At 35.8% G+C, this 12,610-nt stretch overlaps 1 protein-coding gene across 7 annotated transcripts in view; it reads right to left on the reverse strand.

Moving 5' to 3' along the window:
* The window catches only part of Akt3 (AKT serine/threonine kinase 3), a 277,083-nt gene that overhangs the window by 92,529 nt on the left and 171,944 nt on the right, over positions 1–12,610 (reverse strand). For all 7 annotated transcript variants that reach the window (XR_013043548.1, XR_013043547.1, XM_076548297.1 and 4 more), the window contains one exon: positions 11,458–11,589. Coding sequence is in view for 5 of the 7 variants with exons in the window: in XM_076548297.1 (XP_076404412.1) it covers positions 11,458–11,589 (132 nt within the window). In the remaining 2 variants the exon portion in view is untranslated. The remainder of the gene's footprint in view (positions 1–11,457; positions 11,590–12,610) is intronic.

Raw genomic sequence — 12,610 nt, forward strand, 5'->3', positions numbered from 1 at the left:
TTTGAGATACCACCTTACACCTGTCAGAATGGCTATGATCAAAAACACTAATGACAGTCTATGTTCTATGGAGAGGATGCGGAGCAAAGGGAACACTCCTCCACTGTTGGTGGGAGTGCAAACTTGTACAACCACTGGGGAAATTAGTATGGCAATTTCTCAGAAAATTGAGAATCTACCTCAAGAACCAGCCATACCACTATTGGGCATATACCTAAGGAATACTCAATCATACTACAAAGATACATGCTCAACTATGTTCATTGCAGCACTATTCGTAATAGCCAGAACCTGGAAACAACCTAGATGCTCGTCAACTGAAGAATGGATTAAGAAAATGTGGTACATACACACAATGGAGTACTACTCAGCAGAAAAAACCATGACAGCATGAAATTTGCAGGCAAATGAATGGAACTAGAAAACATCATCCTGAGGGAGATAACCCAAACCCAGAAGGACAAACATGGTATGTACTCACTCATAAGTGGATACGAGATATAAAGCAAAGAATAATCAGACTGCAACCCACAGAACCAGGGAGGCTATATAGCAGGAGGGACCTTAGGATGACTGTGGCTTATAATAAGTTTTGGTTTTACCCAATCACTGAGCAAGGCTAAGTGAAACATTTCACTATTAGGATATGAATTTGTACTGTATCAAGCTGATAATAGAATATATATAATATTTATAATAGAATATATTATAAATATATAATATTTTAAATTAAATATTATATATTTAATAATATTAAATAAATAAATTAAATATATAATAATAAATATTATATATTTATAATAGAATATATATAAAGATTAAAAAAAGAACACAATTGAGAGGTAACAGGATAGACCAATTAATACTTTAAAATGTATTTTCTATCATAATTTGTATTTGAGGTTAGAACTTTCCCATTAATGCAAGTTTAATGGTACTGTATTTCACATACTAATTAGTTTTTCTATGAAGATATGGTACATACAAGCTAAGAAGTAAACACAGATGCCAATAATTTTTAATCACAGTTAAAAGAAACATGTCAAAACAAGAATTTAAAAATAACAGTGGCAAAACTTAGTGGCTAAAACAATGCGATGCTTATTTAAAAATTCATTTGTTGATGATAATTACAAATGAAGAGTTTTAGAAGTACTAAAATTTAAAAGAATAATGTTCTTATAAAAATGCCTTTGAAGCCGGGCGGTGGTGGCGCACGCCTTTAATCCCAGCACTTGGGAGGCAGAGCCAGGCGGATCTCTGTGAGTTCGAGGCCAGCCTGGGCTACCAAGTTAGTCCCAGGAAAGGCGCAAAGCTACACAGAGAAACCCTGTCTCGAAAAAACCAAAAAAAAAAAAAAAAAAAAAAAAAAATGCCTTTGAAGTACAGATTTCCATATATTCAACCATCCTGAAATATTAATAATGAGTCTTCAAGACTAATTTCTTTCAGAGTAAGAAGTTTAGAAGGAGACTATTTCCTGAGGGCATGAGGCACAATCATTCTTTCCAATTTTATTACTAACCCTCCAAGATAAATGGCCTAAAATTCTTCCTTCATTTGCTCACTCGGTGTTATGACAGTTGTTTGTTTGAATGAGAAAAAACAAGAGAAGGAAAGAAAATAGGATATTAATTAAAAACGAAACAGGAATAAGTTTATGCCATTAACAAAGATTCAAAGGTGAAACCTGGGTTTATGATTATGATTTTATTAGTAAATTGAAATTTACAGAATATAATTTCTCAAGCATAGATCAAACAGTATTAGTCCGTCTCTACCTCCAATTATAATGCTCATTTCTACTTCATCTTCCTCCTATCTTCAAACATCTCAATGTCTACGTAACCAGATCCTTGTTCCATTCACATTATTTTCTGTATATTGGCAACAGGTGTCCTGTGATTGACTCTGTCACAAGCTGGCTGACATGAGGATATTTTGTGTATGAAGGCATTTACTTCCTCCCTCCCTCCAGAGTAATAAATGAAATGGAAGAAAAAATGAAGTGAGTATTATACACAAGAGCACAAGTGCAGAAGGCACACTGTTTTAATCAAAGCACAGTAACTTCCAAGGATCACTGTTTACTTGCTCAATATCTCCACAAGCCTAGTCCTACTTGCCTGCCTGCTTTTTATGAGATATGCCATACTTATCAAGCTCTAAATCATGGCTCTAAGCTCTCCTCCCCTCCCCCCCGCCCCGGCTGCATCCGAAAATTTGAGCACTGGACTAGTTTCAAACTTCTAACATTTCTTCCCTCTCTATTTGCTTTCACATTATTCCTTAATTTGTCTTCTCCAGATGTTTTTACCTACTTGAAGAGGGGAGGGTATCTGTAAACAGTGAATCACCATTCTCAAGTACTATGTTTGGTATTTATTCTTGACGCTTCTGTTTCAAATACTACTTGGATGGAGTGTCATACCCTCTTTGACTGCCATCAAGATTCTGTCACTACAGTCCGCAGCACTTCTTCAGCTGCAAAGCACATTGCCTTGACATTCAGAGTATCCTGAACATGTAGACCTAGGTATAAGCGAGCTGCTTCCTTTCCTCGCCAGCATGCACTCGACCCTTCCAGTCTAAAATCTTCAGTTCTGGTACATTGTATATCTTGACTTTATTACTTTTACTTTAAACTCGCACAGATATTGTATTTCGTTTGAATGAGTCTTCATGTTGAAGTTATTCTCTAAATATTCTCCATTTCTCTATTTTTGGTTTCTCATTCCCAGATATACTCCAAAATCTGTTTCTAACTCTTTCATTATTTTCTTTTCACTATAGTAATCATAATTAGATTTACAACTGTTCTTTCTTACGCTCTGTTTTACAAGCCTAGTTTTTGTTTCATACTTATACCTCTCTATGAAACACTAGTCCACGGCTGACACCTCATCTTCTATATGTTGTTTCCACTAGCATCAACTCTACTGTGGCTTATGAATTATTCTAAATCTTCCAATTTTTTCATCTGTTTGGTGATGCTCAGGAGTCTGTTCACATTCATGTGTGAAAAGGTAAACTAACAGAGTGTTCATTTACTTGATGAATAAAAACGGAACACAAATTTTCCTACATACATTAGGAAATATGCATGTACATATTTTACTTTAACAGTATATGGGAGGAAAAAAGTTCTGGCCTCCAAGAATGTCCAACAAGAGGTGTCAATCACCATACCTGGGATTCAAACCTTTCCAAAAATAACTACTTAGTAACAAAGGGCATTTCTATTTTTATTATAAAAACAGTCTAGGAGTAAGAGTGGGATTTACTTAGCTACCTATTCTCATAAAAATAAATGAATACTCTGTATGCTTTACTATCTACTCCTACTTGCTAAAAATGGAGAGAGATTATAATAGTCAAAGGATGAAAATATGTCAAAGAGCATAAAAACAAGCTAAAAAATAAATTAATGAAAGAAACTCAAAACCAAAGTTGAGCACTCAGAAGAAAAATTACAGCACAGCTGACAGTACATTTGCTGAAAAACTGAACCAAGCCTAAATTATGGCGTCTCTGAGATACGCCATAAACTGAGTGAGCTACTTTACCCCTAAAGCTGCACTATACTAAATGACAAAGCTGAATCTTTCTGTGTGGAATCAAAGAATATTAGACAGTAACTTGAGGCTGTATGAAGAAATAAAGACCTCTAATAAAGGTCAAGAGTGTGAAATAATACACCAGAGAAGTTATTATCTTGGATTGCAGTGTCACTTTGTGTTTTTCTAAATATCAAGAAATAAATACATTCACATAATATAAAAAAGTGTAATTTAAAGACAGTAATAACTGAGAGGTGACAAAGATAAGTCTATTGAAAAAGTTTTTGTACATTATCAAAATGTTTCTAAGTCTGAATATTCTGGCTTCAAAATAGTAATTATAATTACCCTAGAATCTATAAAGAAAACTACTATAGAACACACACACAAAGAAATTAGAAGGAACTAAAGTGTTTATCCCAAATTTCAACAAATGGCCATATCTAATCTCTCCAACCAGCCTGATCCTACACATCCTTCTTCAGTCTCCAGCTGAGTCCTTATGAGCCTTCCCTCAACACACCTTCCCCCAACCATGTAGAGATCTAGCCTTGGCCCCCACCCACTGCTCAGGCCTACTCTGCCATCCTTACCTGTACAGCCTTCCACCACTAGGTTTTAGGCAGGACCCACCCTGCCTCACCCACAGTCTCTTCCCACACCATATACAACCTCTCTACTTAGACAGATCCTGCATATCATTTTCCAGTGTCTATTCCAATGAGTCTGTCTGATCCTCTCCCCCATATACCTTTCTCAACCCTAGATCTACCTCCACATTCTAGGCTTTGACTATGATGTACATCTGACACACCATTCCAGTTCCCTGTGTCAACAAGACTGCATTCCACCTAAGCCACTTCTACCCTCTAGGCCTAACTGGATCTGCACATCCTCTGTTCTGTCCCAACCTTCTCTGTCCATGTTAGACACAGAACTAACAACAGAAGCCCACGTGTCTAGATCTTACTGCAAACACAAACAGTATGAAAGATTAAGGCAATGTCTCCCTGCCTCCAAACCCATCCATCCTTCAAAAATGTGTGCCAATGAAAATTACCTAGATGAACTCCAGGTCAAAGAATTACAAAACAAAACAAAACAAAACAAAAATCATGAACTTCATTAAATATTTCAAGGAACTTAAAGAAGAAAGAAATAAACAGCTCAATGAATTTAAAAAGAAAAGAACTTAAAACAAATGCATGAGTGATACCTAAGGAAACATAAATCTAAGGCTGAGAGAAATGATGAAAACAATCCAGAATTTTAAAATGAAGTTCAATAAAGAGAAACACTGAAGAGGACTCAAGCTGAAATGAAGATGAAAAGAAAATACCAAGAACCCAGATAGAAAACTCAAAGGACAACCTTATAAATAGAATGGACCAAGCAAAAGATAAAATATCAGTCCTCAAAGATGAAATAGAGAAACTGGAACAAATAAATGAAGAATATAATTTTTTTTTAAAAAACACAGAAAAGGAACATACAGGAAATGTGGGACACCATGAAAAGACTAAACATTCTATTTATAGCAATAAATGAGAAGAATCCCAGGTAAATGACATAGACCAGATCTTCAACAAGATTAAAGATAAAAATTTCACCAAACTAAGGAAAGACACAAATGCAAAAAAAGACACAGGACAACAAATAGACAAGACCAGAAAAGAAAACGCCCCTAGCATATCACATTTAAAACACTAAGTATACCTAATGAAGAAAATGTATTGAAAGTTGCAGGAGGAGAAAGTCACATATAAAGGAAAATCTATCAGAGTAACAGCTGATTTCTCAATGGCAACTTTGAAAGCCAGAAGAGCCTGTAAGTCCTAAAAGACTATGACAGCCAACCTAAAATAAATACTATGTCCAGCAAAACTATCTGTCATAATTAAAGGAGATATAAAATGTTCCATGATCTGAGTAGCCTAAAATTTTATATCCAACAAACAAACCTAAAGGAAATACAGGAAGAAATATCTAGTGCTGAACCAAGAAGTGAACATAGCCATGGGACTGAAGACAGTGCTGTGGGATGGTCTGTATGGCAAATTGCTCTGATTGGTCAATAAATAAAACACTGATTGGCTAGTGGCTAGGCAGGAAGTAAGTGGGACAAGGAGAGAGGAGAATTCTGGGAAGCAGAAGGCTGAGGCAGAGAGACACTGCCAGCTGCCGCCATGACCAGCAGCATGTGAAGACACCGGTAAGCCACCAGCCACATGGCAAGGTATAGATTTATGGAAATGGAATAATTTAAGCTATAAGAACAGTTAGCAAGAAGCCTGCCACGGCCATACAGTTTGTAAGCAATATAAGTCTCTGTGTTTGCTTGGATGGGTCTGAGCAGCTGTGGGACTGGCGGATGACAAAGATTTGTCCCGACTGTGGGCAAGGCAGGAAAACTCTAGCTACAGAAGACTAACTACTAAGCAAGTTCTACTGAGAACATAAATAACAATACCAAAATATAACACCACAATGACTAGGATCAACACACACATTTCAATGATAACTTTAAATATCAATGGCCTCAATTATCCAATTAATAACAAAGGATGGCTGAATGTATTAAGAAACAAAATTCATCTATCTGTTGTCTACAAGAAACACATCTTAGTTTTATAATTTATTTATTTGAATTTTCTGTACATTGGGTTTTGCCTGCATGTATGTTTGTGTGAGGGTGTCAGATACCCTGGAAGAGGAGTTACAGACAGTTGTGAGCTGCCATGTGGCGCTGGGAATTGAACCTGAGTCCTCTGGAAAAGCAGCCAGTGCTCTTAACTTCTGAGCCACTTCTCAAGGCCCACATCTTAGTTTAAGAGATAGGCACTGCCTTAGAGTAAAAGGATGAACAAAAGAATTCCAATCAAATAGGACCAAGAAGTAAGTAGGCATAACTATCCTAACTGACAAAACTGACTTCAAACTAAAAGTAATCAGAAGAGATAGACACTTCATCTATCTAATGTTACCTTCTAATGAAGGTAACAGTTAACCAAATATCCCAAATATATATGCACCACACTCCAGTTCACGTAATTAAAAAAAAAAAAAGTATTATTAGATTTAAAGACACAGATTAACATCAACCCTTGAATAGTTCATGATTTCAATACCCCATTTTCTCCAGTAGACAGGTCATCTAGACAAAAAATGAACAGAAAAAAGTCAGAATTAAATGGCATTACATATCAAATAGCCTTAACAGATATCTATAGAATATTCTAAATAAACACCAAAAGATATACATTTTACTCAGCAACACACAGAAGCTTCTCTAAAATTCTTTTAAAAAATTATGTGTACCAGTATGACCTGATACACAGACAAATCTTTACAAATTCAGAAAAACTGAAATAACACCAAGTATCATGTGATCATTATGCAATAAAACTTAAAATTGACAGCAAATTTCTAGTCAATACACAACCCATTACTGAATGATAAAAATAAAAATAAAATAAAATAAAAAATCAAGAAGGAAAGAAAAATTTTCCTGGGACTAAATGAAAGAGAAAACACAACACAAACCTGTAGGACTCATTGAAAGCAGTCCTATCAGAGAAATGCATATAGCTCTAAGGGCCTACATTAAAAAATTCAGAGCACAAAAAATTCAATTAATTAATTAATGATGCAACTCAGAAAACTTGGAAAAACAAAAGCAAACTGAATCTAAACCCAGCAGACGACAGGAAATAAAAGGAAAAAGGAGAAAGTAATGAAATAGAAATAAAACAATATCAAGAATTGATGAATCTAAGACCTAGTTCTTTGAGAACATAGAAAAAAAAAGTGGACAGACCTTTGGCCCAACTAATCAAAAGAAAGAAAGAGAAGATTCAAATGAATAGAATCAGAAATGAACAGGGAAACATTACAGGAGATACCAAAGAATTTCAATAAGATAAAGGAATACTTTAAAAATCTGTATTCCATTAAGTTGGAAAACCTAAAAGAAACTGATGACTTTGTAGATTCAGCCAAACCATCAAAATTAAGCCAAATAGTAAACAACCTCAACAGACCCATAACAAATGAGGAGATTAAAATACTAATAAAAAAGATTTCCTGTGGAGGGGCACATGCCTTTAATCCCAGTACTCAGGACATATAGGCAGGCGGATCTGAGTTCCAGGACAGCCAGGGCTACACAGAGAAACCCTGTCTTGAAAAAGCAAAAACAAACAAGTTTCCAACTAAAACTGTCCAGGCGCAGATGGACTTACATCCTTTCTAAATGATTCAAACAGATACAAACAGAAGAAGCATTCCCAGCTTCTATGTGACCAATATCACTCTAATACCAAACCCAGGCAAAGACACAACAAAAACAGAAAACTAGAGGCCAACATCCCTAATGAATACAGGTTCAAAAAGAGCTCAATAAAATACTTACAAACCAAATACAGACCTAAATAGCAAAAAGATTATCAACTGTGGCCTAGCTGGCTTTGAGATATGTAAGGATGGCTTATACACAGAAAGTCAAAATATGTAGCCAGGAGTGTTGGAGTATTCCTCTAGCCCCAGGACTTGGGAGGCAGAGGCAGGTGGAGCTCTGAGTTTGAGGTCTGCAAAGTCAGTTCCAGGACAGAGAAACCCTCACTCAAAAACAAACAAACAAAACAACAACAAAAACACCAACAAAAACATAAACAAACTTCATAATGGACTTAAAGATGAGAAAAAAAAAACATATGATCATCTCAATAGATGCAGAAAGGCCTTTGATAAACTCCAATGTGGCTTCACGATAAAAGTCCTATAAAAAAAACAGGACTAGAGGCGATATTACTCCTCATAATAATAAAAGCTACTGCCCTGGCTAGTTTTTATTTCAATTTGACACAAGTTACTCACCAGGGAGAAGGGAGCCTCAATTGAGAAACTGTCTCCACAAGATTGGGGAGTAGGCAAACTTATGGAACATTTTCTTAATTAGTGATTGAAGTAGGAGGGTTCAGCCCATTGTGGGTGGGGCCACCCCTTGGCTGTGATACTGGGATCTATAAAAAGGCAGGCTAAGCAAGCCATGTGGAGCAAGCCAGTAAGTCATGCCCCTCATGGCCTCTGCATCAGCTCCTGTCTCCAGGAACCAGCACTACTTGAGTTCCTGTCCTGACTCCTTCAACAATGAACTATGATGTGGAAGTATAAGCCAAAGAAACCTCTTTCCTCCCCAACCTGCTTTTTGATCATGGTATTTTATCATAGCAACTGTAACCCTAACTAAGAGTTATAGCTATAAATAAGAAACGCATAGTCAACAGCAACCTAAATGGAGAAAAAACCTAAGTCAACCCCACTGAAGACAGAAATCACACAGGGATGTCCACTCTCCCGACTCCTCCACTGCACTTGAAGTACTAGCTGGAGCAATCAGGTAAAAGAAGAAAATTAAAGATCCAAAAAAAAAAAAAAAAAAAAAAAAGTTAAAATCAATCATCCTTATTTGCATTGCACACAGCATGACACTATATATGAAAGATCCCAAAAATTCTACCAGAAGCCTTCTAGAAATGATAAATTCATCAATAGTGGAAAGATAATGGATCAACTTGTACACATCAACAGTTTTTCTATACATCAACAACAAATATACAGAAAAAGATGTCATGGATCTACTCCCATTCACAACAACCTCAAAGAAAATACAATATCTAGTGTTGCAGGAATCTTCAAAGTTCTTATTAATAAAATCAAACCCGAGGCCGTTTATTGGGGTGAGTACTGGAAGGTCAGAGAGACAGAACAAGCCACAGCTATCTCACCTTGCCGGATCCTCAGCTGGTCTTGTATCCTCAGACTGGAAGCCTCTGAGTCCTCATCCGGAATGGGTCTCAGCTGAATTACTGCTCAAAAGCCTGAAACTTAACCAGGCCAAATGCTTAACCAGCCAAATGCCTCTAGTTTCTGGTCCTCACACCTTATATATCTTTCTACTTTCTACCACCACTCCCTGGGATTAAAGGCTGGCTTTCTGGGATTAAAGGTGTGTGTCACCATGCTTGGCTATTTCCAATGTGGCCTTGAACTCACAGAGATCCAGAGGGATTTCTATCTCTGGAATGCTAGGATTAAAGGCGTGTGCTATCACTGACTAACTAGTGGCTTGTCTGTTCTCTGACCCCAGGTAAGTTTATTAAGGTACACAATATTTTGGTGAACACAATACCACCACAATCTAGCAATAAACCTAACCAAGGAGGTGAAGGACCTTTGCAATAAATATTTTAAACCTCTGAAGAAAGAGATAAAGACACTAGGAAATGGAAAGGCACCCCAGGCTTATGAATTGGTAGAATTAATGGTGTGAAAATTACCACTCCATCAAAGGTATTTATAAATTTCAATCCCAATCAAAATCTCCACCTCCTCTTCAGAGAAAGAGAAAAAAAAATCCTAAAATTTATATGAAACCACAAAACACCCTGTATAGACAAAACAATCCTGAGCAAGCAAGCAAGCAAACAAACAAACAATTCTGGTGGGATTCCATTCTGGAGGGATTCCATTCTGGAGGGATTCCATTCCAGATCTCAAGATATATTACAGGACCACAGTAATAAAAATATTGTCCTGACATAAAAACAAACATATAGGACATTGGGACAGGATTGAAAATTCAAACATGAATACATGTAACTTCAGCCATTTAATATTTGACAAAGATGATAAAAACATGCTCTAGAAAAGAATGCATCTTCATAAATGGTGCTGGGAAAATTGAATGTCCACATGCAGAAGAATGAAATTAGCCCCCATCTTTGCACAGAAACTGTTTCCAAATGGTTCAAAGACTTAATTGTAAGCCTGAAACACTGGAACTCTTAGAAGAAAGCACAGGCAGCACCTACAGGACACAGGTACAGAAAGGACTTCGGAATACTCCTTTTGCCCAAGAGTTAAGGGCAGCAAGTGATAAGTGGGACTTCATAAAACCAAATAGCTTATGCATGGCTAAAGAAACAACCAACCAGGTGAAGAGGAGGACACAAAACAGAATCTCCGCTAGCTCTACATCTGACAGAGGATTAATACCCAGAATATATAAAGAATTCAAAAACAAAGAGTATAAAAACAAATGACTCATTCAAAAACAAACAAACAAACAAAGAGACCTGAGATCTAAACAAAAAGTTCTCAAAATAAGGGTGGGGGTGGCTTAAAAAAAAAAATCACTCAAAAACATTCTTACTATCTAGCAATTAGGGAAATGCAAATCAAAACAACTTTGAAATTTCATCTTACCAATCTCAGTCGGCAAAGATCAACAAAACAAATGGAAAAAAAAAAAAAGGTGGGGGAATGTAAGGAAAGGGGGACCCACCTTCACTGTTGGTGGGGTTGCAAGCTGATCTAGCCACTCTGGAAATCATTGTGGTAGAGTTCCCAGAAAGCTAAAAACAAACCTACCATACGACCCACATATACCACTTCCTGGCATATGACCAAAGGACAACAGCCCACTCCGCAGGTTCTGCTCAGCCATGTTCACTGCTGCTCTATGCATAATAGCTAGGAAATAAACACCACCTACATGTCCATCAACTGATGAATGGGGAATGAAATTGATATGGCACATACACATAATGGAAAAATAGTGAAAGCAACACTAACGTAATTAGTGATGTGGATCATAAATATATAGTTAAAACATTCCTTCAAATTAACAAATGAAATATTTCCTCAATGGAAAAAAACAGCTTCACTAAAATTTACATAATACTATACACTGCTGAAAACCTTAAAATGAACACTGTTGTCTACTAACAGGTAATAGTTTAAACTCAATGTTTTGATTGCTTCATGAAATCTCTATACCATTTACAAGAATGTGCACAGATATATGTTGATACTAAAAAGCTTTGACTCAAGTTACCTTTGCAATAATGACTTCTTTCTTCAGAATCTTCATAGCATAGTATTTTCCACTTGCTTTCTCTCGAACTAAAATTACTTTTCCAAAAGTGCCTTTACCTAGTAGTTTCAAATAGTCAAAATCATTCATTGTCTGAAAAATATAAAGTAGAAAACCACAATCAAATAGTTGACACAATTTATTGTTAGTCTGCTTGTAATACTTGTAAACTCTGTAAACTCGATATTGATCCTACTAATTTCTAGACCAATTTCAAATTTAAAAAAAAACTTACTACTATTGGTTGTTTCTTGAGCAACCTTAAATACTGAAAATAATGGAGTTTTCAGAGTTTTTAAAAATTATTTTGAACCTAGAATTTCTCCATCAGTCAAATTATTAGTTAACTGACAGAACATTTTTTAAAAATAAAATAAGGTTTTTAAAAAGTATTTTCCAGTTCTCAGGCTTTTTTTTAAATTAAGTGCTACCTCAAAAGAAGTGATATCTAAGAACGCACACATAAACATTTTAAAACACAAGCAAAGAAGGATTTTTCAAAGAAACAGGAGAAAAGAACAAAAGAAAGTGTCAATTTCCAGCCATTGATCAGGAAGATAGACACAAAAATAAAATTATCAACATGAAATGATAAAGGTGACATCACTACAAAACCTACAGGTATTAAAGGGACCGTAAGAGAATAAACAGCTTTATGCCAGTAAAATTGACACTGACATGAAGTAAGCAAATGACTTACATCACAAACAGTAAAAGCCCACTGACAAAGTAAAAGATAAGCTGAACAGCCCTATAGAAGAACTGAATTTGTACGAAAACTTTTTACAATAAGGAAAGGTCCACAACATTTAAAGAAAAAAATGCTACCAATTCTGCAAACTCTTCTTGAAAACCGGAATGAGAAAAATATTCTTCAATTCACTTCTTGAGGCCAGAATCACTCTGACATTAAAAACCATTTTAAATATTTCATAAATGAATGGCTACATTCAATTTTAGTATCACTTGCCTATAATTTGGGTAATTTTAACCAAATGTCAAATTATAATGTCTTAACACATCTAGTTCAAAGGAAAAGTAAATGTCAAAAAGAGAGCAGGAAAAAATAACATATACTTATTGATTCAATTATAAATCAAATGTAGATGCACAT

This window comes from Peromyscus maniculatus, chromosome 11 (genome assembly GCF_049852395.1).
Source record: "Peromyscus maniculatus bairdii isolate BWxNUB_F1_BW_parent chromosome 11, HU_Pman_BW_mat_3.1, whole genome shotgun sequence".
NCBI lineage: Eukaryota > Metazoa > Chordata > Mammalia > Rodentia > Cricetidae > Peromyscus > Peromyscus maniculatus.